The 26,858-nt window shown below is 39.3% G+C and overlaps 1 protein-coding gene across 1 annotated transcript; it reads left to right on the top strand.

Moving 5' to 3' along the window:
- The first annotated feature begins 3,578 nt into the window (after nt 1-3,578).
- LOC128640562 (olfactory receptor 1C1-like) lies at nt 3,579-4,502 on the top strand. The gene has a single exon (XM_053693033.1). It carries the CDS (start codon nt 3,579-3,581, stop codon nt 4,500-4,502), a length of 924 nt encoding a protein of 307 aa, XP_053549008.1.
- Nucleotides 4,503-26,858: the final 22,356 nt, after the last annotated feature.

Below are 26,858 nucleotides of genomic sequence, written 5' to 3'. Positions count from 1 at the left end.
CTATCCCGCCGCAACTAAATAAAGGTATTAACCCCCATCCTGCTGCTCCCAGAGCCCACTGCAACTCTAATATAGTTATTAATCCCTAACCCTCCGCTCCCAGAGCCCACCGCTACTCTAATAAAGTTATTAACCCCTATCCCGCCGCTTCCGGACCAATCCACAACTAAATAAATGTATAAACCCCTAAACCCCTGGCCTCTCACATCACTACCACTTACTAAACCTATTAACCCCTAAACCACCAGCCCCCACAATAGAATTGACCTCGCATTCTATTGGCTGATCCAATCAGCCAATCGGATTGAACTTCAATCCAATTGGCTGATTAAATCAACCAATCAGATTTTTCCTACCTTAATTCCGATTGGCTGATAGAATGCTATCAGCCAATTGGAATTCGAGGGACGCCATCTTGGATGACATCATTTAAAGGACCAGCCATTCGTCGGCTAGTCGTCGGCCTGGAAGGATGTTCCGCGCCGGAGGTCTTCAAGATGGAGCCGTTCCTCGTTGGATCGCTGAAGATAGAAGATGCTGCTTGGATGAAGATGTCTGCCGGTCCAGATGTCTTCTTCTGCCCGGATAGGATGAAGACTTCTGCCGGTCTGGATGTCCTCTTCTGCCCCATCGGATGACCACTGGTGCCCGGCTGGGTTAAAACGGCTCAAGGTAGGGTGATCTTCAATGGGGTAGTGTTAGGTTTTTTTAAGGGGGGATCGGGTGGGTTTTAGAGTAGGGGTGTGTGGGTGGTGGGTTGTAATGTTGGGGGGGTATTGTATTTCTTTTTTTTACAGGTAAAAGAGCTGATTACTTTGGGGCAATGCCCGTAAAAGCCCTTTTAAGGGCTGGTAAAAGAGCAAAAGTCCCTTTTAAGGGCTATTTGTAATTTAGTTTAGGATAGGGAATTTTATTATTTTGGGGGGCTTTTTTATTTTATTAGGGGGATTAGATTATGTGTAATTAGATTAAACTTTGTGTAATTTTTTTTTATTTTGTGTAATTTAGTGTTGTTTTTTTTTGTAATATAGTTTAGTTTATTTAATTGTATTTTATTTTAGATAATTGTAGTTAATTTATTTAATTAATTTATTGATAGTGTAGTGTTAGGTGTATTTGTAACTTAGGTTAGGATTTATTTTACAGGTAATTTTGTAATTATTTTAACTAGGTAGCTATTAAATAGTTATTAACTATTTAATAACTATTTTACCTAGTTAAAATAAATACAAAGTTGCCTGTAAAATAAATATAAATCCTAAAATAGCTACAATGTAACTATTAGTTATATTGTAGCTATCTTATGGTTTATTTTATAGGTAAGTATTTAGTTTTAAATAGGAATAATTTAGTTAATTGTAGTAATTTTATTTAGATTTATTAAAAATAGATTTAAGTTAGGGGGTGTTAGGGTTAGACTTAGGTTTAGGGGTTAATACATTTAATATAGTAGCGGTGACGTTGGGGGCGGCAGATTAGGGGTTAATAATTGTAGGTAGGTGGCGGCAATGTTAGGGACGGCAGATTAGGGGTTAATAACAAATTTTATAGTGTTTGCGAGGCGGGAGTGCGGCGGTTTAGGGGTTAATACATTTATTATAGTGGCGGCGATGTCCGGTCGGCAGATTAGGGGTCAATAATTGTAGTTAGGTGGCGGCGACGTTGGGGACGGCAGATTAGGGGTTAATAACTATAATGTAGGTGTCAGCGATGTTAGGGGCAGCAGATTAAGGGTTCATAGGTATAATGTAGGTGGTGGCATGTCCGGTCAGCAGATTAGGGGTTAAATAATTTTATTATAGTGTTTGCGATGTGGGGGGGGGCTCGGTTTAGGGGTTAATAGGTAGTTTATGGGTGTTAGTGTACTTTGTAGCACTGTAGTTAAGAGCTTTATGTTCCGACGTTAGCCCATAAATCTCTTAACTACTGACTTTTATATGCGGTAGGAGTCTTGGAGGTAGAGGCTGTACCGCTCACTTCATCCAAGACTTGTAATACCAGCGTTAGGCAAATCCTATTAAAAAGATAGGATATGCAATTGACGTAAGGGAATTTGCGGTATGGAAAAGTCGCGGAAGAAAAGTGAGCGGTACACCTGTACCTGCCAAACTCGTAATACCAGCGGGCATTAAAAAGCAGCGTTAGGACCCATTAACGCTGCTTTTTAAGGCTAACGCCGAACTCGTATTCTAGCCGTTATTTAATTATAGTGTAGTGTTAGGTGTTATTGTAACTTAGGTTAGGTTTTATTTTACAGGTACTTTTGTATTTATTTTAGCTAGGTAGTTATTAAATAGTTAATAACTATTTAATAACTATTCTACCTAGTTAAAATAAATACAAACTTGCCTGTAAAATAAAAATAAACCCTAAGCTAGATACAATGTAATTATTAGTTATATTGTAGCTATCTTAGGGTTTATTTTATAGGTAAGTATTTAGTTTTAAATAGGAATAATTTAGTTAATGATAGTAATTTTATTTAGATTTATTTAAATTATATATAAGTTAGGGGGTGTTAGGGTTAGGGTTAGACTTAGGTATGGGGTTAAAACATTTAGTATAGTGGAGGCGACGTTGGGGTCGGCGGATTAGGGGTTAATAAATGTAGGTAGGTGGCGGCGATGTTAGGGACGGCAGAATAGGGGTGAATAATATTTATCTAATGTTTGCAAGGCATGAGTATGGCGGTTTAGGGGTTAAAATGTTTATTATAGTGGCGGCGACGTTGGGGGCGGCAGATTAGGGGTTAATAAGTGTAGGTAGGTGGCGGCGACATTGGGGCAGCAGATTAGGGGTTCATAAGTATAATGTAGGTGGCGGCGGTGTCCAGAGTGGCAGATTAGGGGTTAACATTTTTAATTTAGTGTTTGCGATGCGGGAGGGCCTTGTTTTAGGGGTTAATAGATAGTTTATGGGTGTTAGTGTACTTTTTAGCACTTTAGTTACTACTGACTTTTAAATGCGTTAGGACTCTTGACGGGGTAGGGTGTACCGCTCACTTTTTGGCCTCCCAGGACAGACTCGTAATACTGGCGCTATGGAAGTCCCATAGAAAAAAGACTTTACAAAGTTTACGTAAGTCATTTTGCGGTAAGGCCAAAAAAGTGTGCGTGACCCTAAACCTTCAACACTCGTAATACCAGCGGGCATAAAAAAGCAGCGTTAAGACCTGTTAGCGCTGCTTTTTTACCCTAACGCACAACTCGTAATCTAGCCGTTTATTTGTCTATTGGCCACAAGTAGTGCACAACTCTCTCTGTTGCTGTGCATTTTGCTCTTTTCCTGTATCCCAGAATAGGTTGGAGGGTTTTTTTTTATCCCAGGAGTGCTAGAGGAAAAATGTTACTAACTCTTTATTTCTATGAACTTCAGATTAATTGCTGGAGTGTTTATTCCACAATGCATGTTGTAAATATTATTTTCATTGTTGTTATATTATTGGTTCCACGATATTGGTTAAACAAATTAATGTATAGTATATAAAAACAGAAATTGGCCAAATAATATACTGTATATTGCACCTTGTCATCCAATATCTTATTCTCTTTACAACTGCAGAAACGAGGAGTTGGAAGATGGGTCTGGAAAATGAAGATAATGTTACAGGATTTCTAATTCAAGGCTTTTCTGAGTTTGCAGAGATCCAGTTCCCAATATTTACGTTGTTCCTCATAATGTATCTCATTATCCTGTTGGGGAATGTGACAGTTTTTGCTGTGATTTCATCCAGCTCTCACTTGCACACACCGATGTATATCTTCCTGATGAACCTTTCATGCCTTGACATCTCTTTCACCACCAATATTCTTCCTAATCTTTTACATGTGCTCTTGACTCAACATAAGGATATCTCATTTGTGGGATGCATGACACAGATGTACTTTTTTGGATCATTTACTTGCAGTGAATTCCTCCTACTGACAGCTATGGCGTATGACCGTTATGTTGCCATATGTCACCCCTTGCATTATGTTCTTCGCATGAGCCTAAGGAACTGTGCTGTTTTTGTAGCTGCTACATGGACAATAGGTTTTTTGGAATTCACAGGACACACTGTACTGATATCTAACCTATCATTTTGTGCATCCAATCTTATTGAGCATTTTTTCTGCGATGTTTACCCCCTGCTGAAACTCTCCTGCACTGATACCTTTAATGTGGAATTATTGAACTATATTGAAGGGACATTAATGACGTTTAATTCATTCCTTTTAACCTTGATCTCTTACATCTTTATTGTCTCAACTATTGTAAACATTCAGTCATCAGGAGGACGAAGCAAAGCATTTTCTACATGTACCTCCCATCTGACATGTGTTATTATGTTTTATGGGACGCTCTTCTCTTTGTACATGAGACCATCGTCACATTATTCTCCAAGTAGAGACAAGTTTTTTGCTCTTGTTTATGTTGTGATGAATCCTTTACTAAACCCTTTTGTATACACTTTAAAAAATAAAGAATTCCAAGATGGATTAAAGAAATTAAGTCCAATATAAAAGTTAAAGAAAACCAAAACTTGAGTTAATGGTGATTTAGCTGTATCTCACAGACTGGATTGTAGTTTATATATAGTTTAATAACATAATTTGTTTAACAGTAAAACTAAATAACATACCTTGTAGCTAATTTACAAATAAACTATTAAATTTATTAAGATTGCCTTAAAATGTATGTGCTCATTTTTTTGACATCTAACATTCTAGATATGCATGACTGACAAAACTTTGACCTGGTCTACAATCATCCCAAATTTTCTTACAGGCCCCAATATTATAAGCACCGACTGACCAACGCCTTATTGGTCTCGCAGTCCATTGGTCTGTCGATATTTTCTAAAAAAGGAAGTGGACCCGTGAAGTACCAATATGTGGGATGTATCTACCATAGGAAATAATAGGGAACGTGGCTTCTGCAAAAGTCTGCCAACATTGCATTACATTGAATTCTTAGTCCAAAGCTTTTTCTATTAGTTGATTGTATGAAGATGACATCTGACAGAAGATAAGAAGAAAAGAAGCATAGGATGGAAGATGGGAGAAGATGATAGATGGATGAAAAGGCCGCTGCCATGAATAAAGAAGAAAAGCACCACCAGAGCTGATCAGTTAGGATCCGGAATTGAGGTGAGTATAAACTTTGGAGATTAGAGTTATTTTTATTTTATAATACGTTTTTTTTTTATTTTATTTTTTTTCCCAAAGAGATAAAATTACTTAAGGGCAATGACCTTCAAAATTCCCTTCTTAGGGCAATTTGTTTTTAGGATAGTTTTTTTTTAACTTAGTTTTTTTAGGATAGGTGTGAGGTGGAGGATTATGGCTGTTTAGGGGTTAATAGGTTAGGGGAGGATTTGCGGTGGGGGTTATGGCGGTATTAGGGTTAATAGGTTAGGAAGTTTATTGCGGTTAGCTATTGGTGGTTTAGGGGTTAACAGGTTAGGAAGTTTATTGCGGTGGGCTATTGTCAGTTTAGGGGTTAAGTAGTATAGTGTTAGTTTGTGTTGGTGGGTTATGTAGCTTTAGGAGTACAAAGGTATATTTATTAGTCTTGGTGCTATATATTTAAAAGGGACCCTTTACTTTACATCGCCAATGTCAGTGCCTATGCTGCTTGTAATATTTTGGCAGCATCGCCACTCATTGAGATGTACATAATAACGCCTCTCTGCGATGCTGCCTTTAAACAGTAATTTCGGCACTTTTGAATATTTCACCAGCTTTCTCAACATCACATCAGATACCTTTTGAATATATTGCTGCCTCGCTGCACTTTTGATTATCAGGGCCACACTGATGATCTACAATTATTCTGATAGTAAGTAGTTCACACTTACCCCGCATCACAAATACTATATTAAAACTATTAACCCATAAACCACCAACCCCCACATAGCCAACACTAAATAAACATTTTAACCCTTAAACCGCCAACCCCACACATCGCTACTACTAAAATAAACTTAATAACTCCTAAACCACCACCCCCCTCACATCACTACTACTAAACTAAAACTATTAACCCCTAACCCGCTACCCCCACAACGCAATAAACCTAATTACACTATTAACCCCTAAACTACCATCTCCCCACAATGCAAATAACTAATTTAACCACTAAGCCCCCTAACCTAACACATCCTAAATACTAAGTTAAAATTACAATAAAAAATGATAACATTACTTAAAAAAAAATAAGATTAAATTAAAATAAATAAATCTAAAATTACAAAAAATAAAAAAAAATTAAAATTACAGAAAAAAATAAACCAAATTATAAAAAAAAAAAAAATAAATAAACCTAATCTAATACCCCTGTAAAAAAATATATACAACGCAGCCGGCGTTCTTGCTCCGCGGCCACCTCCGCTCAGCGCCACCTTCACCCTGGATGAAGATAGAAGAGGTCCCCGCACTGGGTGAAGATGTTGCCACCTGGAAGAAGACCTTCACCGCCTTCATCCAGCGTGGGGACCTTTTCTATCTTCATCCAGGGTGAAGGTGGTACTGAGCGGAGGTGGCTGTGGAGCAAGAACGCCGGCCGCGGCATATTTTTTTATTTTTTATTTTTATAGGGGTATTAGATTAGGTTTAATTTTTTTTATATAATTTGGTTTATTTATTTCTGAAATTTTAGACTTTTTTATTTTTTGTAATTTTAGATTTATTTTAATTTTAGCTTAGTATTTTTTTATTTTATGTAAGACTACGGGTTTATGTTAGGGTGTTAGATTTTTACATAACTTTCTTTTCCCCATAGACATCAATGGGGATTGCGTTACAGCGATCGCCATTCCAAGATTGCAGGTGTTAGTTTGTTTCTAACACTTTCTCTCCATTGATGTCTATGGGGGAAAACGTGCATGAGCACATTAAATCAAGCCTTGGCTTTTGTGTGGTATGGAGCTTAACAAACCATAACGCATAACAAAAAAAGGTTTTTCAGTAACTTGTAATAGCAGCACTATGGAGAGTGTGATATTGCTCATTTGTTTGCGTTATTTACGCACCCGTTTTAGCGCACAACTTGTAATCTTGCTCAGTAAAAACAAATAATTTCAAAATCAATACTCCTCAAAGATTTAAAATGACAATATAGCGATTGAAAAGTCAAGCCAAGTATGTCCATTATGCCAACATACAATTGGCATTCAGATGATTTAGCAGTGGTATGGATGGAAATGGATTGCAAAAGGTCCCTTTCTAACTCTCTGTCATGAACCAAGCCTCCAGACTAAAAAGAAATAGAAAAGGTCTGGGAGGCATTCTGCTCAAAAGGGCTGTGCAGGGATTTGAACCTGTTGCTCTGTGTTTATTACTCTGTTTGCTTGTATGTTGAGCCACAGCCACTTATAGCAGTTTAAGAGTTTCAATTGCAACTTAAAAGATCTATGAAATGAGTAATTGTCTTACTTGTAATTACAGCTGTGCAAAACACAGGTGCTCTCAATTTTGGATTTACTCAGAACCAATCCTGTACAAAACCTCCCTATTTAAGGCTGGCTGTTAGGCTGCATATTGTCTTGACATTGTTTCTGTTTTGTCACAAGCCAGAACCTGTTTCCTGTACTTCAGTACATTTTTGGAGGAAGACGTCACCTTTGCACCTGTTTACAAGGTTGTTTCCTGCTTTGTGCAAATTCTTCACTTCAGTTATCACCAGGAGAAAGACTTTACCTTTAAACCTGCTACCTGTTACAAGGTTGTTTCCTGCTTTGTGCAAATCCTGCACTTCAGTTATTACCAGGACAAAGACTTTACCTTTAAACCTGCTACCTGTTTACAAGGTTGTTTCCTGCTTTGTGCAATCCCTGAACTTCAGTTATTACCAGGAGAAAGACTTTCCTTTTGAATCTGCATCTGTGCTTACTTGTTTGTTCCTTTCCACTCCTGGCGTATGTGGACATAACATACCTGAATAGTATATATTAAAAATACCCTGCAAGTATTTACTTAATCAAAGTATTTTGTTATTTAATTACATCTGATATCTTTCAATCTATATGGCTTCTACTAATCTTCATTTAAAGCAACTGTTCCAGTCAATGAGGCTCTCACAAAATATCCTGAGTCAGAACATGACACCCTCAATTGCGTGATCTCCTTTTAAAGCAGGTATGAAGGAACCTGTACCGTTAGTTACAATAAACTGTGAGTGTGACTTAGAATTAAACATTCACATAAATGTTTTACTACATGCCTTTTGTAGATCCTTTTATATGAACCTATATATATGTGAATGTGTACAATAGTGATGAATATAACTTTAATAAATCATTACTATCAGCTAGATAAAATTGTATTTAATGACATAAGGACTGGTGAGGCTAGTGAGGCTTAAAAAGCTCGGGGAGGGGAGGAGCCAACTCTGAGACTGAGCGGTCGCACCTTGCAGAAGCTCCAGCTAATTCCTATATAAAACTCAAATTTTGCGACCGCTCAGATTTCGCTAACTTACTATCATTTTGACCCTGGCGACTAAGGAATCTTACATGTTGAAAATTTTTATGCCAGGATGCTCCTTGCTGATATTTGCATCACTTTTCTATTTACCCCGGTGATTAGCGATTTCGGGAGCGGCCATGTTTTTCTTTGTGAAGAGCTGGTATACAGAGTGAAACCCGCTATCTACCACTTTACTACCGTGAGTGAATGCCTCCGTAGAGGAACCTAACCATGGATATGGTGACATATGTCATTACGGGGCTCAGTAGCCTCCTAGAAGAGTATCAAGCAGCATTTGAACACTCGCACATCATGGCGACTGCATCTTATGACGCAACATACTGCACTGCTAACTCAGGCAAGGAAGCCGTGAAACGAGGTGAAGAGTGTCCTACTACGCAGTCTTCTATGCATGACCTGGACGCCACTAAACTGGACACGATAAACACTCCCAGCCCACTGGTCAAGAGATACTCTCAAATTGTAGCGGAGCTAACGCCTCAGGGACTGCAGCTGCCACCACCTGGCGAAATAACAGGGCCTCCATCTAGGAAAGACCATCGCAGAGATCATGTTCAGGACATACCCTCTTACATTACCAAGCCCCCCAATAAGGAGCAATCGATGGTCCATCCTGAGAAAACAGGTGTGCCGCTTCCCCAGAAACAGCATCAACTAATGTCGCAGGGGCCTTCACATGACAAGGTATGTTACAGGGACATTATTCAAAAACGGAACATCCCAGTCCTACTCTCTGGCACCACAGGCCCTATCGGCTATATAGAGTGGATATTACTGACTGAGCTGACGACATGCTTGCATAGAAAACATGTGCGACAGTGGCTCGTAAGCTCTGGGACCCTGGCAGCTATTATACTATGTACAAAAGTGGAGACCTAATCTCTGTCTGCCACAGGATGAAATACTGCCGACTGATGGAACTTATAGCATAACTCTGTTTGGGGAAATATCCTTGAATCCATGTCTTACATGACGCTAATTACCACGCTCATCTATTTGTTGAGTTAACAGGGACATGGACACTACAAATAGCGTTATTTCTCACAAAGTTCTTCAAAGATGCAAACAAGCTGTGGTATTAGTGCATATTAAAACGCTAGGTTGTGGCATTGTTCCCTCCCCAGCTTTGAACCTGAACGAGAGACAGTATGCTTTGAGCTGATTTACAACCTCATACCATTATGGCTGTCACTGACTTGATACCCTGGTTTATAATTCCAGCAGATTGTTTAGCCCTGTTATATCTATATAATTCAGTTTGCTTGTTGTTTGTTATGTATTTTTTATATTGCTTTAGCTACTTTAAAACTTAAAATGAGGTATACATATGCCTGTCCTTCCTATGTTATGATGGGTTACCACAGTCCACACAAAAATAAAAAGTCCAAGCACCAAAAGACTCTGTCTTTTTCCTTCAATAAACCCCTATATACGGAACTCCCACTGTGTCGCTCTAATGAGCCATTTTAGATTCACTTTAGTTTCAAATTGTGACAATGTAACAATGTGTTTTGGAAACAAAAGCAGGGCAGTCTTTACTTTGTTACTTTCAAACAACTTGTGTCTTACCCGCTCACGGCGGAACGTACAATTTCAGTCACGCCTGATCCGATTGTCGGTCCACAGGAGCTGCTTCAAATGCCGGTCTTTCCATCCTTAGATCCGTTAAAGCTCTATTCAGCTTTCGGCTCCCTCCTCGATCAACTCGGTAAACGGCTGTGACTTGACTTGCTTGTATCTCTCGCCCATTCAGTTTCCACTTGCGCCACCGTATACTGTGGGAGAACCTCTTTTTTATATAGGGTCTGACGTACCTTGCGAAACCTGTGCTCACTCTCCAAGCCCCAATTCACATATGAATATGTAGTGATCAGACGATCAAAAACAGAGGAGCACTAGGCTGGTTCGGTTAAAATAAAATTTAACTTTTATTCAGCTTTCTTGCTGTCAGTTAAAACATCTCACTTGGACAACATAGATATAGATAGCGTAGCATTCTCTTGCTAACTTTATATGTACCGCAGATGACTGCTGTGCCACCAGTTCATGTCTGCCAATATATATGCTAAATATAAAAGGTATTACTAACTAAGGTTTCTCTTATAGGAAATCTTTACAGTCTAGCATATGATTTTGTTTGTTAATATTCTATAACTTCCTGTCTGCCATTTTCCTTTCTGTACCAATTTACCACGCACTATTAATGTTTTACTAGGCTCACGCTAACAATAGATACAGATGACCATACAAATATTTGCTTTAACACCACTGGATATATAATCAGATATATATTTCTATAATGCTTCTGGTCTTAAGTATGTTTGGGAGCTCGAATGTCTGTGGCCGAGATGTTTGAGCTTACCTGTTTATTTATTTGCCGCTATAATATCTAGACTAACTATAGACTGAAGATTACAGAACTACTTGAGAACCACCAGTATCTACTGTTTCATATATGTCTACACCTTTGCACAACAACCCTAAATATTTGCGCATTGTCAAGGCTTGATATTGTATAATAGCGGTTTTTAAATGTCTGAAGTGAAACAGGCAGGGCACAAGTCTTCAACATTCCTTTTATATACATTAATGCATATATAAAACTTACAATCTGTCGTTAAGACTATTGTTAAATTGGCCTGCGCACCCTCACCTGAAGGCATGTTAAATACCCATAGGATGGGCTGGACCCATACTACTGCCACTGCATATGGTTTCCATACCCAAAATGCTATTGCTTAGCTGTATAGATAAAGTCAAACTCATGACCCCAGCCATTAAGAATACGTGTAGTATTACCCAAACATATAATCTACCTTTTGTACCTATATGCCCTCCCTCTTCTCCCACCTTATGCTTTATTGGGATCCCCTGTGAGCCATATAAACCATATCAAATAGTAAAGTTTGGCCCCTGGTCTCCGCCACAATAGATGCAGCTTCAGCCCAAAGTGCTATTAGCTAACTATTCTATATAATAATCAGCAGTCCATATCTCCACGAGTTCCATAGTATAGAATACCATACCGGAGATACCACCTTCTCCCCCCTCTCCCTCCCCCCCTTCCCCCCCCCCCTTTTTTACATAATTTGCCTCCTAATTTGGGAGGAAGTAATAAGCGGTTTCTCCATCCTATACCGCACACAAACTATTCCCTGTACAAGTACGCCCTGCTTCATAACTGGCCTCCATGTTTATTTTCTCCTCCTGGCATAGCGGGATAGTTAGATTGTATAACATTTATTTCTATATACACTTAACAGGTTTTAACATAGGCTTTAAATATATTGTCACATACTATTTACCTAGCTTGTATCAAATACTCTAAATCTACCCAATTGTTCAAATATCTCACCTTTTGTTAGTCCTTGAAATTATTCTCTTGTAAGCCTATTAAAATATATCTCACCTGCAGTTTTAAAAAATAAAAAAAGAGGTTCTTCACTGGGGGTCCATAAGTGGCCCTATCGCATCACTGCTTACCTACTTTATATTATGCTACAGCATCTTTATGGTCTAAAAATGGCCGCTTATATTTTATAGTGGGTGTGCAGTTTACATAGAGCTTATTGTTCATATTTCATGGGTAATGTGTCATTCAACTGTGTTATGTACCTATACGATTTTGTTTTGGCAGCTTACTCTGTAACAATTCATTTTCCTTCCTGTTATGTAATGAGAATTGCTAATTGTTTGTTTGGAAAAGAACCTTAATAAAAAAATATTTAAAAAAAAAAAAAAGCTCGGGGGAGCCTAAAGTCAGCGTGCAACTTGTAATCTCTGCATATGTTTGTGAATGCACCTCTACAATGTCTCCCATGGTCTACAATGTCACCCATGTAGTGTTTCACATATGTGCAAGATAAAAGACCATTTTTAAATATACTTAAAAAGGTTTGCAAAATGTCATATTTTGAGGCTTTATCAAGTGTCTTGAGATTTGAAAAGTCAAAGCTGGCCTCAGACAAGTGTTGAAAATGATTTGTTATCACTGAGAACTTTTTGGCCTCATAGTAACAACAGGACTTTTAGCGAGCATCCGAAAAGGCGATCGTGGAGTGCAGGAAAGAGCAGAAAAGCAAGCTTCAATTTGAAAAATAGATAGAACAAAGAAGAAAAAATGGATAGTCCAGAGCACTCAAGCAGATACCAATAGTAGACTATATTACAGTGAGGTTTATGCAAGATGGGTGAATTGTAAAACTTAGCATTTAATAATTAAATTAAAAAGTAGAGAAAAACTACTAGTGTAGGTTTATATAAAACTTGAATAAAATTCTAAAAAGGAGAAAGGGCAGGCATGCCCAGGTAATAACCTTGCATATGTAATGTAAATAACATAATAGTATAACACCATAAATATAGGGGAATGTCTGGCAGGTATGCACCCAAAAAAGCTCACGGATTGCACAGCAAAACTATCTACAAAAAGAGGAATGACCTCAAATAAATGAACTGTTCCTAGTGCAATACTGGAGCGGTGCGAACACTGTCCCAGAACCATATCTGCAAGTAAATACTAATGTGGTGTAGTATTAATACTCATTAAGCTGAAAATAGTAGCATACTATAAATGAATTACAATACATAGGATAAGGCCGCAAAGAAAGTATTCCTTGAAAATACTGTTTCATAGTGTTCACTTAAAAAATCGACCATCATATTCATATATTAAAATAGATTGTGCAATGAATGTCATACATAAATTAATTTATTGATATTGGAGTGGAGGCTAAGAACAATATGTTGATAAGAATTACACATATGTTACACACTTGTTACTTTTGTAAAGAGTTGTGTTTGTTGCTCTTTTGTATAATATCTCTGATACTATTTCTGTGTAAAAGAGATCAAATACGGTGAGCTTATTGTTCATAAAATAATTGATATTATCAGAAACTTGATAGCATGTTCTGAGTAATATGCCTTTTCTGAACTAAAGAGCTTTTGTAACAAGACCAAATATATATATAGAGCTATAGTTTAGATAGCGAGTTTAACTTCAGTTAGAATAATTGTAACTTAGATATTATCCTCTGAGTAACCGTTCATCCTTTCATCTTCACACACTCACACACCAAAATAAAAGTTATATTTACAATATCCTTTAAGCGGTATAACACTTAACCTTAAGTCAGCTTGAAAATGATTGGTGATTCAGTTCAACAAACATCTGTGAAGATGACAGCAGTTTTATGCGGTAAATTGTTGGCACAGTTCGTATGCATAAAATACAGTTAGGGTGCAATTTACCTTAATCCGATTCAAACCGATGCTGTAGGAAAAACAGGAGAGAGCGTCTTACCTGGAAGAGACTCGAGCGGTTAGTGAGACCGCGGCGTGTGAGCGTGACTTACTTCCGGTTATCGGTGAAGTGAGGATACAAACAAACAGAGAGATTTAAGCTGATAACCTGTAAGAAAGACTTCTGTAGAAATAGGAATAACAACTTGTCTTGATTGTAGTTCAGATAGAAGAGAACTCTAAGTAAGAGTTTTAGATAACAATTTCTTGCTTTGACCTGAAAAGGAAAATAACCTGCGAGTATAAGCAGGATAGAGAAGTGTGCTTGACATACACTTCAATTAACAGGCAATTTGTAAGTGGAAAGGTGAGCTTTAAATAGAGGTGTGCAGTTGATGGGAGGTTCTACTTAAAGAGATATTACATCTCCCCCCCGTTAAGGGAGCACCCCTGGAGAACCTGGATGAGGTTTGGAAGGATAGCGATGATGAAAACGTTTAACCAGGTCAGATGCATGAACCGCAGACTGAGGTTGCCAGGAATTCTCCTCAGGACCATATCCTCTCCATTGTATCAGATATTCCAATCTTTTCCTCCTGATTCGAGAATCCAATATCCTTTCCACTTCAAATTCTTCTTGGTCATCAAGAAATGTAGGGGGTGGAGGAGTTAGTTTTAATCTTTCATGATCTGATTTATAAGGTTTTATAAGAGAAACATGAAATGTATTGTGTATTCGATAATGTGTTGGTAAGTGAAGTCTCACTGCGTTAGGATTTATGATTTTGTCAATAATAAAAGGTCCTATAAATTGGTTAGCTAACTTTTTACTAGGTGTCTGTAACCGTAAGTGCTTTGTGGATAAAAGGACTTGGTCACCTATTCTATAGTCAGGCGTTTGTCGTCTTCTTTGATCATAGTAACATTTTTGTCTGTCCTTGGCTTCAGCTAGGTGAGTCTTTAGAATCTTTAGTCTGTCTTGTAAATTATTTGCAAAAGTGGTAGCGCTCGGGGAATTAACTGTTGCGTTAGTGATTGTTATGGAGGTAGGGTTGTATCCATAAGTGGCAAAAAATTGAGTCATTTTTATTGAGGAAGAGATGGAATTATTGTATGCGAATTCTGCCATAGGAAGGAGAGTGACCCAGTCATCCTGTAAGTGTGTAATGTAGCATCTAAGATATTGTTCTAATGTTTGGTTGAGACGCTCTGTTAACCCATTAGTCTGAGGGTGAAACGCTGTTGAATACCTAGCATCTATTTTTAACAACTTACATATAGATCTCCAAAATGCGGAGGTAAATTGAGTGCCCCGGTCACTTATTATGGTTGTTGGTAAACCATGTAATCTGACTATAGAACTGATGAAAGTCTTAGCAGTTATCATAGCAGTGGGTAGAGCTTTAAGTGGAGTAAAATGTGCTAGTTTGGTCAACTGATCAACTACTACAAATATCGTATTATATTGTTGAGATGGAGGTAACTCAACAATGAAATCCATGGATATGACTGACCATGGTCTATCAGGAATAGGTAGGGAGGTTAAGTATCCAATGGGTTTCTTATGTTCTAACTTGTTCCTTGCACAAATATCACATCCTGTTATGTAATCTGTTATGACCTTTTCCATCTGTGGCCACCAAAAATAACGTTGGGTCAATTCGGTGGTCTTTTGAATACCGGTATGACCTGATAACATGTTATCATGCGTGTATGATAATATGAGTTTACGTAGATTTTGTGGGATATAGAGTCTTCCTTTATGATAAAATAAACCTGTGGTTTCATCTTTAATGCAATCGTGAGGTATGGTTATCTCTGTTGTTAGAGCTGAAAGTATCTCTTTCTCTAGGTTTGTGAGTGATCCTAAGAATTTTTCTTCTGGTATTACTGGTGTTGGTTCAATTGCTGTTGAGTTATTTTCGTATTGCCGTGACAAAGCGTCTGCTTTGACATTAGCTGTTCCAGGCCGGTAGGTTATCTGAAAATTGAATCGGTCCATGAATAAAGCCCATCGAACCTGACGAGATGAGAGGGTCTTATTAGTTTTCAGATATTGTAAATTTTTATGATCAGTATATACCAAAAATGGTTCTTTGGTTCCTTCTAATAAGTGTCTCCAATGTTCTAATGCAGATTTTATCGCTAATAATTCCTTATCCCCGACAGTATAATTTCTTTCTGCAGGTAAGAAAGTTTTAGAGTAGTAAGCGATAGGATGGATCTGTTTTGTTATGACGTTTTGCTGTGACAATACAGCACCGATCCCTGAATTAGATGCATCCACTTCTAGAATAAATGTTTGGTTATAGTCAGGTAGAGCTAAGACAGGTGCAGTAGTGAAAAGGTCTTTTAGCTTATTAAAAGCTTCTTGAGTCTCATTGTTCCAAAGAAATTTCCGTTTATTACTAGTTAATTGAGTGAGAGGTTTTACCACTGAAGAGAAATCTTTGATAAATTTCCTATAAAAATTTGCAAACCCCAGAAATTTCTGGAGTGTGCGTAGAGTTGTGGGCCTGGGCCAATTGATAATTGCTTGGATCTTTTGTGGATCCATTTCAATCTTATTGGGCTTTAGAATATATCCTAAGAACTTAATTTCAGACACGTGAAAAATACATTTTTCTAATTTTGCGTAGAGTTTGTTTTGTCTCAACCTTGTCAAGACCCACCGAACATGTTTTTCATGGTCTTTTAAATTCTTTGAGTAAATTAGGATATCATCCAGATAGATGATTACACAGACATCAGTGAGGTCATGGAAAATTTCATTTATGAAATGCTGAAATGTTGCTGGAGCATTACATAATCCAAACGGCATAACGTTATACTGGTATAAGCCGTATCTGGTGCGAAATGCGGTCTTCCATTCATCACCCTTTTTTATACGGATTAAGTTGTAAGCCCCTTTTAAATCGAGTTTCGTAAAAATCGTGGCACCAGTTAGTCTTTCCAGTAATTCAGGAATTAAAGGTAAAGGGTACCGATTTTTTATCGTTATTTTGTTTAAAGCTCGATAATCAATAATGGGGCGCAATGTTCCATCTTTGTTTTTAACGAAAAACATCCCAGCAGCTGCTGGTGAAGTAGAGTGAGATATGAATCCCTTTCTGAGGTTTTCGTCTAAATACGTTCGTAGATCTTGTAATTCTTTTTGGTTCATTGGGAATATTTTCCCATGTGGTATCTGTGAGTCTGGTATAATATCTATTGGACAATCAAATGTCCTATGGGGAGGCAAATTTTCTGCTTCCCTTAAATCGAATACATCTCCCAGATCCTGATAAACCAATGGTACACTCTGTTCCATTGTAGCTATGTTACAGTGAGGGTAACAGGTGGTTTTACAATAACTAGAAGTAAGGAGTACAGTGTCTTGACTCCAATCTATTTCAGGGTTATGTGTCTTCAACCAAGTATAGCCTAATATTATTGAATGATTAGCTATAGGTAATATATCAAAAGATAAATATTCCGTATGTCCCCCGATAGTACCCATTAAGAGTGGTATGGTATGGTGAGTGATTGGTCCCTGTTTAACTAAGGTTCCATCAATTAATTTTACAAAAACTGGGTTTGCTTTACACACTGTGGGAATTTTATTTTGAACAACAAAATCAGTATTAATATATACACCCGTCGCCCCAGAGTCAAGTAATCCTTCAGTCTGTAGATGGTGTTGATCCCACTGTAAGGAGAGAGGTATAGTTAACTGTTGTATATTGATAGATTTATGTAACTGTTTTATGTGTTGTATCTTACCCTTCTTTTGTTTTGATAATAAAGGACAAGTACTAACGGAATGTTCTTTGTGTGCGCAGTACAGGCAGAGGTTAGATAATCTTCTCCTTATTTTTTCTTCTGGGGTAAGTGGTCCCCTAATAGTCCCAATCTCCATAGGTACAGGGTTGGTGAGGGATTTTTCTTGTGAGGTTTGTGTAAGATATGATCGTCTTGGAACACTGTCACTCGCCATTCTTTCTGCCTTTCTCTCCCTTAGACGTCTGTCCAAAGTAATACATAATCTAGTGAGCCCTGATAAAGTCTCGGGCATTTCTAGACGTGATAACTCATCTTTTAATCCTTCAGATAAGCCTAACCTAAATTGGTTTCTGAGGCTTATCTGATTCCACTGGGAATCTGAGGCCCACATTTGGAAGTCCGTTATGTATTCCTCAACGGTCCTCTTCCCTTGTCTTAAGGCACGTAATTTGGATTCTGCATTAATCTGAGTATCAGCGTCCTCATATAAGGTGGACATGGCAGAAAAAAATTCCTGTAAGGAATTCATTATAGGATCATTTGCCTCAAATAATCTGTTGGCCCAAGTTCTGGGTTCACCCACTAAGTAAGATATGGTGGTACAGACTTTTATTCTCTCAGTATGATAGGTTCTGGGTTTGAGAGAGTAAAGTAAGTTACAAGCATTTCTAAAATCTCTGAAAGTAGCACGTTTTCCAGAAAATGGAGTTGGGGGCTGAATCTGAGGCTCAGGTAACTCCAGCTCTTTAGGGGTTAAACATTCTTTAATTAATGCTTTTAATGCAGTGTTCTCTGTTTGTACTTCAGTTAAACCATGGGCGAGGTAATCTAATTTTTTGTTAATGTTGGTAATTTCATTTTGAACCTCTTGTGCATCCATGGTGAAACTGTATACTTAACAGAGTTTGAGGCCTGTTAATTCTGTTACACACTTGTTACTTTTGTAAAGAGTTGTGTTTGTTGCTCTTTTGTATAATATCTCTGATACTATTTCTGTGTAAAAGAGATCAAATACGGTTAGCTTATTGTTCATAAAATAATTGATATTATCAGAAACTTGATAGCATGTTCTGAGTAATATGCCTTTTCTGAACTAAAGAGCTTTTGTAACAAGACCAAATATATATATAGAGCTATAGTTTAGATAGCGAGTTTAACTTCAGTTAGAATAATTGTAACTTAGATATTATCCTCTGAGTAACCGTTCATCCTTTCATCTTCACACACTCACACACCAAAATAAAAGTTATATTTACAATATCCTTTAAGCGGTATAACACTTAACCTTAAGTCAGCTTGAAAATGATTGGTGATTCAGTTCAACAAACATCTGTGAAGATGACAGCAGTTTTATGCGGTAAATTGTTGGCACAGTTCGTATGCATAAAATACAGTTAGGGTGCAATTTACCTTAATCCGATTCAAACCGATGCTGTAGGAAAAACAGGAGAGAGCGTCTTACCTGGAAGAGACTCGAGCGGTTAGTGAGACCGCGGCGTGTGAGCGTGACTTACTTCCGGTTATCGGTGAAGTGAGGATACAAACAAACAGAGAGATTTAAGCTGATAACCTGTAAGAAAGACTTCTGTAGAAATAGGAATAACAACTTGTCTTGATTGTAGTTCAGATAGAAGAGAACTCTAAGTAAGAGTTTTAGATAACAATTTCTTGCTTTGACCTGAAAAGGAAAATAACCTGCGAGTATAAGCAGGATAGAGAAGTGTGCTTGACATACACTTCAATTAACAGGCAATTTGTAAGTGGAAAGGTGAGCTTTAAATAGAGGTGTGCAGTTGATGGGAGGTTCTACTTAAAGAGATATTACATCATAGTACAAAGTTGGTGTTAGCGAATAAATATACTTGTTAATGTCAGAGTCAAGCCATATCTTATTTACACATAACTCTAGATTGAGTTATGTGTAAATAAGATATGGCTTGACTCTGACATACTTTCTTTGTGGAGATATTTGACATCTTCTCCGCCCCCCTCTTCGTCACCATATTCTGGTCATGTAACAGACGTTTATCCAATGATAAGAGGACATATACTATTGGCTCTTAAAGGGGTGTGTAAGAATCTTCACCCCTGATTGTCTCAAAAACTACGTTTAAGCAGTGAGGCTTTCCCAAGTTGGGTTAGCCTTTGAAAAAAGCCATTGTTTGGCGAAATGCGCATCAGGCGCTTGTGTTGAGAGCTCTGCTGCCTTATCCTATGTATTGTAATTAATTTATAGTATGCTACTATTTTCAGCTTAATGGGTATTAATACTACACCACATTAGTATTTACTTGCAGATATGGTTCTGGGACAGTGTTCGCACTGCTCCAGTATTGCACTAGGAACAGTTCATTTGTTTGAGGTCATTCCTCTTTTTGTAGATAGTTTTGCTGTGCAATCTGCAAGCTTTTTTGGGTGCATACCTGCCAGACATTCCCCTATATTTATGGTGTTATACTATTATGTTATTTACATTACATATGCAAGGTTATTACCTGGGCATGCCTGCCCTTTCTCATTTTTAGAATTTCATTCAAGTTTTATATAAACCTACACTAGTAGTTTTTCTCTACTTTTTAATTTAATTATTAAATGCTAAGTTTTACAATTCACCAGTCTTGCATAAACCTCACTGTGATATAGTCTACTATTGGGATCTGCTTAAGTGCTCTGGACTATTCATTTTTTCTTCTTTGTTCTATCTATTAGTACTAGGATAGTGAGCACCCCCCACTTGATATTTGGATGGGAATATTACCCACTTACTATACAGTCAGTTGTTTCTGACTATATGTTACACTAGTGATTATCTGGGGTCTTGTATAGGAATAATTGCCTTATCCCTTTTCTTTATTTGTACTCGATTTGAAAAATAGCCTTTTTGGCCAGAAAAATAGCCAAAAAAGTCTTAGCCGATAGATTGTGATTGACCCCTATATTGAAATGTTATTTGATAGGGGTCACTCCTAATCCTTTAAAAAAATGTTTATCTAATTATGTTTCTACAAAATTCACCATTAAAGTTATATGGAGTTTTTATATAAATATATTCATATGCCTTGTGCAAACACTGTTGTCTAGATTTCAAGTGGAGCGTTAATTTATCACAAGTGGCTGGTTATTGCTACCGAGAACTTACGGTAGCAATTAGTGCTCAGAAAATTAACCAGAGATCAGATCTCTGGTTCATTTTCTAAAAGTTCCCCAAATGCCCTCAAAATAGATGGACATTATAGTCTTTTTTAAAAAAAGTAAAAATTTTTAATAAAAAATAACTTGACTAGGAAATTTTTGGTGTCTAAAGTTGGCGGGTGTTAAGAAGGAAAACAAAAGTGAAAAGTGCCTTTACATTGCTGTCTATGGGAACTGTGTGTTCCCAGTAAATATATATATATACAACTATATACATATATATTTATGTGTTTATATGTGAATACTCATATTACCACATATATATATATATGTATATATATATATATATATATATATATATATAAAAACAAGAGAATAATCAGCGCTTGAAGTATATGTTTAAACTGCTATTCACAATATATATTCTCATCCACTAGTAAGAATAAATATTTTTATATAGATGTATATATATGTGTGAAACAATGTACAGTTTGTGTAAATAGCAGTCTTATTCAGATGGACAGTCTGTGGATGTAAAATATTCCATATAGTCCACAAAACTAGTTCCCGTGTGCTATAGGTATGGGCAGCCCGTCAGGTGTAAAGATGATCCCCCGCAAGGTGAGGTTCCTCTCGAATTGTCTGGAAAAGTATAGAAAGAGACAGGCGCACAGGGGCACACTTCGTGTAATACGTTCACAATTAGTACATAAATAACAGTGGGGGAATTATCCGCGCTCACCTGGTGTACCCTCAAGTAGTGAGGTACTAAAAATGCACTTCTATGGTTGTACTCTGTTCCTTTGCTCCCTTTTCGTTTATCCACGCTCCTCCAGTGTTTGGTGTATCTCCAGTGGGTCACCGTTGTCCGTTTTCAGTGGTATAGGGAGTAAGGGGATATTATATGTATAGATGTGTGTGTCTAGTCTATATCTCTCAATTGACCACACTGTACACTATAATATAGCAGAGTTATAAAACCATAGATTTATTTTGGTGGTTTAAAAAGACACACTTGTCTTATAAAAGTTCAGGTATACAAATATATTTATACAAATAGACAAACATGTATATACACAATAATGAGCCGTAGTGCAGACAAGTTACTAGATCCTTATACAAAAGGTCCGTTTCCAAGTTCATACACTAAAATGCTCCACAAGTATTAAACGGTACAAAATCCAAGATACACAGTTAGGGAGCACCAAAGGCTTAAATCGGAGCTTTCTGGCTGTTTGTGTAGCGTAGCAACCGATTACCTTATGTAGCTCCGTGTGTGTTGTGCACTCAATGCGTGCAAATGTGACGTGTGGTGGGGGGCGGAGCCTTACGCGTTTCGTAACCAATGGGTTACTTCATCAGAGGTGTGGGCCGCCCCCAAACCTAGCTCTATAAATGTGTGTGGCTGTGGCTGATTGGCCAAATACTAGCCCCTCGATCGCCATTTTGTTTGTGGGCAAGTGACATTAATGTAATGCGCTATTAAACCCAGTAGTATTGATCCTCTTTTTTGAGTCATATATTTCTTAAACATACCAGTATAATGTTGTTTCCTATTTCATATGCTTATTTACAATTTCATTTGCGACTTTAACAAATTCGAGTGTCTGGCTAAAAACGATACTTAAGAGAACAAGGTATATAAAAACAAGCATCATGAACTTTACATAATATTGTTGATACAATTCTAAATGGAATATTGTTTAGAATGGGTACAGTGTTACAGAGATATGTTATATATACTCTTGTTGTTTATACCTCACTAGTACTAAAGCCCGTGTACACGGGCCATTTTTTGCAGTACAGCGGTCCCACCCCTTGCTCTCTCCCCCCTCTCTTTTGCTCTCTCTTCCCCCCTCTCTTTTGCTTTCTCTCCCCCCTCTCTTTTGCTTTCTCTCCACCCTCTCCTTTGCTCTCTCTCTCCCCTCTTTTGCTTTCTCTCCCCCCTCTCCTTTGCTCTCTCTCTCCCCTCTTTTGCTCTCTCTCTCCCCTCTTTTGCTCTCTCTCTCCCCTCTTTTGCTCTCTCTCTCCCCTCTTTTGCTCTCCCCCCACCCTCTTTGGCTCTCTCCCCTCTTTTGCTCTCTCTCTCCCCCCTCTTTGGCTCCCCCTCCCTTTGTCTCTCCCTGCCCCCCTTTGTCTCTCTCCCCCCCCCTTTGTCTCTCTCCCCCCCCTTTGTCTCTCTCCCCCCCCTTTGTCTCTCTCCCCCCCTTTGTCTCTCTCCCCCCCTTTGTCTCTCCCCCCCCCCCCTTTGTCTCTCTCCCCCCCCTTGTCTCTCTCCCCCCCTTTGTCTCTCTCCCCCCCCCTTGTCTCTCTCCCCCCCTTTGTCTCTCCCCCCCCTTTGTCTCTCTCCCCCCCCCCCTTTGTCTCTCCCCCCCCTTTGTCTCTCTTCCCCCCCCCCTTTGTCTCTCTTTCCCCCCCCTTTGTCTCTCCCCCCCCCTTTGTCTCTCTTCCCCCCCCTTTGTCTCTCCCCCCCCCCCCTTTGTCTCTCTCCCCCCCTCCCTTTGTCTCTCTTTCCCCCCCTTTGTCTCTCTTTCCCCCCCTTTGTCTCTCTCCCCCCCCTTTGTCTCTCTTCCCTCCCTTTGTCTCTCTTCCCCCCCCTCTTTGTCTCTCTCCCCCCCCTTTGTCTCTCTCCCCCCCCTTTGTCTCTCTTCCTCCCCCTTTGTCTCTCTTCCCCCCCCTTTGTCTCTCTCCCCCCCCCTTTGTCTCTCTTCCCCCCCCTTTGTCTCTCTTCCCCCCCCCTTTGTCTCTCTTCCCCCCCCCCCTTTGTCTCTCTTCCCCCCCCCTTTGTCTATCTTCCCCCCCTTTGTCTCTCTTCCCCCCCCTTGTCTCTCTTCCCCCCCTTGTCTCTCTTCCCCCCCCCTTGTCTCTCTTCCCCCCCCTTGTCTCTCTTCCCCCCCCTTGTCTCTCTTCCCCCCCCTTTTCTCTCTCCCCCCCCCTTTTCTCTCTCCCCCCCCCTTTTCTCTCTTCCCCCCCCTTTGTCTCTCTTCCCCCCCTTTGTCTCTCTTCCCCCCCCTTTGTCTCTCTTCCCCCCCCCTTTGTCTCTCTTCCCCCCCCCTTTGTCTCTCTTCCCCCCCCTTTGTCTCTCTTCCCCCCCCCCTTTGTCTCTCTTCCCCCCCCTTTGTCTCTCTTCCCCGCCCTTTGTCTCTCTTCCCCCCCCTTAGTCTCTCTTCCCCCCCCCTTTGTCTCTCTTCCCCCCCCCCCCCTTTGTCTCTCTTCCCCTCCCCTTTGTCTCTCTTCCCCCCCCCTTTGTCTCTCTTCCCCCTCCCCTTTGTCTCTCTTCCCCCCCCTTTGTCTCTCTTCCCCCCCCCTTTGTCTCTCTTCCCCCCCCTTTGTCTCTCTTCCCCCCCCCCTTTGTCTCTCTTCCCCCCCCCCTTTGTCTCTCTTCCCCCCCTTTGTTTCTCTTCCCCCCCCTTTGTCTCTCTTCCCCCCCCCCTTTGTCTCTCTTCCCCCCCCCTTTGTCTCTCTTCCCCCCCCCCTTTGTCTCTCTCGCCCCCCCCCTTTGTCTCTCTCGCCCCCTCTCCTGCTCCCTCTCTGGCTCTGTGTTCACATCGCGGGACCCCGCCCGGCCACGCCCCATCGCCCCTCGCGACGCCCGGCCACGCCCCTCGCGACGCCCGGCCACGCCCCCATTGCAACGCTCCCGTCGGCCACAAACAGCTGTGAGGTCTGGGGAGCGCGTGGCCGCTTCTCACGCAGCAGACCTCACAGCTGTTTGTGTACCTCGCGCTCCCTATCTCACAGCTGCTTGTATGCTGTGTACCTCGCGCTCCCTATCTCAAGGCCAAGTGTTTGTCTCTACTGCGCATGACGGCTTCAGACAAACACTTGGCCTTTTATAATATAGGATATGACGGTTTGGATTCACAAACTGGGAACCCTAGAACCCAATGGGTTAAATAGAGATATTGACCTAGCAGCCTTTTTATAATCAGTGATATATAACATTTGGGGAGTTCTTCTTAAACACTAACGCGGTCCCTTTTCATCTATCTTCCATATATGCATTTTACATACCCCCCCTTTTCAAATATTTAGGGTCAGTTAAGTGATGTTTTTATACTTTTAAATACATAAAACCAACATACATGAGGTAAAAACAATAAGAGTATATATAATATATCTCTGTAATATTGTACTTATCCACGTGTATATTTTAAACATTGTTATATTTAGAATTTTAATATTATGTAATGTTCATGATGCTTTTTTTGATACACCTTGTTCTTTTAAGTATCCTTTTTTCCTCAACATATATGAGGTATAAACAACAAGAGTATATATAACATATCTCTGTAACACTGTACCCATTCTAAACAATATTCCATTTAGAATTGTATCAACAATATTATGTAAAGTTCATGATGCTTGTTTTTATATACCTTGTTCGTTTTTAGCCAGACACTCGAATTTGTTAAAGTCGCAAATGAAATTGTAAATAAGCGTATGAAATAGGAAACAACATTATACTGGTATGTTTAAGAAATATATGACTCAAAAAAGAGGATCAATACTACTGGGTTTAATAGCGCATTACATTAATGTCACTTGCCCACAAACAAAATGGCGATCGAGGGGCTAGTATTTGGCCAATCAGCCACAGCCACACACATTTATAGAGCTAGGTTGGGGGGCGGCCCACACCTCTGATGAAGTAACCCATTGGTTACGAAACGCGTTAGGCTCCACCCCCCGCCACACGTCACATTTGCACGCATTGAGTGCACAACACACACGGAGCTACATAAGGTAATCGGTTGCTACGCTACACAAACAGCCAGAAAGCTCTGATTTAAGCCTTTGGTGCTCCCTAACTGTGTATCTTGGATTTTGTACCGTTTAATACTTGTGGAGCATTTTAGTGTATGAACTTGGAAACGGACCTTTTGTATAAGGATCTAGTAACTTGTCTGCACTACGGCTCATTATTGTGTATATACATGTTTGTCTATTTGTATAAATATATTTGTATACCTGAACTTTTATAAGACAAGTGTGTCTTTTTAAACCACCAAAATAAATCTATGGTTTTATAACTCTGCTATATTATAGTGTACAGTGTGGTCAATTGAGAGATATAGACTAGACACACACATCTATACATATAATATCCCCTTACTCCCTATACCACTGAAAACGGACAACGGTGACCCACTGGAGATACACCAAACACTGGAGGAGCGTGGATAAACGAAAAGGGAGCAAAGGAACAGAGTACAACCATAGAAGTGCATTTTTAGTACCTCACTACTTGAGGGTACACCAGGTGAGCGCGGATAATTCCCCCACTGTTATTTATGTACTAATTGTGAACGTATTACACGAAGTGTGCCCCTGTGCGCCTGTCTCTTTCTATACTTTTCCATATATATATATATATATATATATATATATGTAAATAAGCATATACACATATTAACACATAAATATATATGTATATAGTCATAAACTGCTTTACATATATATTTAAATATTTGCTACCATCGCTGCGCTACTTACTCCCTTCGCTGCGTGAGGTTCTGATGCCTATGGAAGCCTATGGAAGTGCGCTCTCGTGAGCACAATGCTTCCCAGCAATGTGAACACAAGCTTGCGTATCATTGCTGTTAACTTGTAAATTACCAGCGCACATTCATGTGCACTGGTATTACACAGTGAAAGCGATATTTAGCGATTGGTCCTGTGTTGGCTTTAAAAAGCCAGTTGTGGTGTGTAGTTGTCTGCAATGGTAGAATTTGAGTAATTGCTGGTGCAATATATGTTTACTGAGCAGGTGCGTGAGGCATATATATCCTCTGTGTAATAGCCATGACTATAGCAGAAAAGTATTTGTGCTGCTATATGTGTACAGCAACAATTATTCTATTCAAAACTGCAATGTATTCATGAGAGTTTCTACCTTAATTTTTGTCCCCTTAAATACAGTGAGGCCCATTTAACAAGCTCCGAATGGAGGCGGCGGATGCCATAGGAATCAATGGGAGTCTGAAAGCAGCGAAAGCTCATGTTCACTGCTGCCCAATATCCCATTAAATCCTATGGGAGAATAAAATTTAAGTTTACACCTAACACCCTAACATGTACCCCGAGTCTAAACACCCCTAATCTGCCGCCCCCTACACCGCCGCAACCTACATTATACTTATTAACCCCTAATCTGCTGCCCCTACCCCGCTGCCACCTACATTATACTTATTAACCCCTAATCTGCTGCCTCTACAATGCTGCCACCTACATTATACTTATTAACCCCTA

Source organism: Bombina bombina, chromosome 9, assembly GCF_027579735.1.
Source record: "Bombina bombina isolate aBomBom1 chromosome 9, aBomBom1.pri, whole genome shotgun sequence".
In the NCBI taxonomy this organism is placed as follows: domain Eukaryota; kingdom Metazoa; phylum Chordata; class Amphibia; order Anura; family Bombinatoridae; genus Bombina; species Bombina bombina.
The sequence above is the reverse complement of the archived record's forward strand: the minus strand, read 5'-3'. Positions and strand labels throughout refer to the sequence as shown.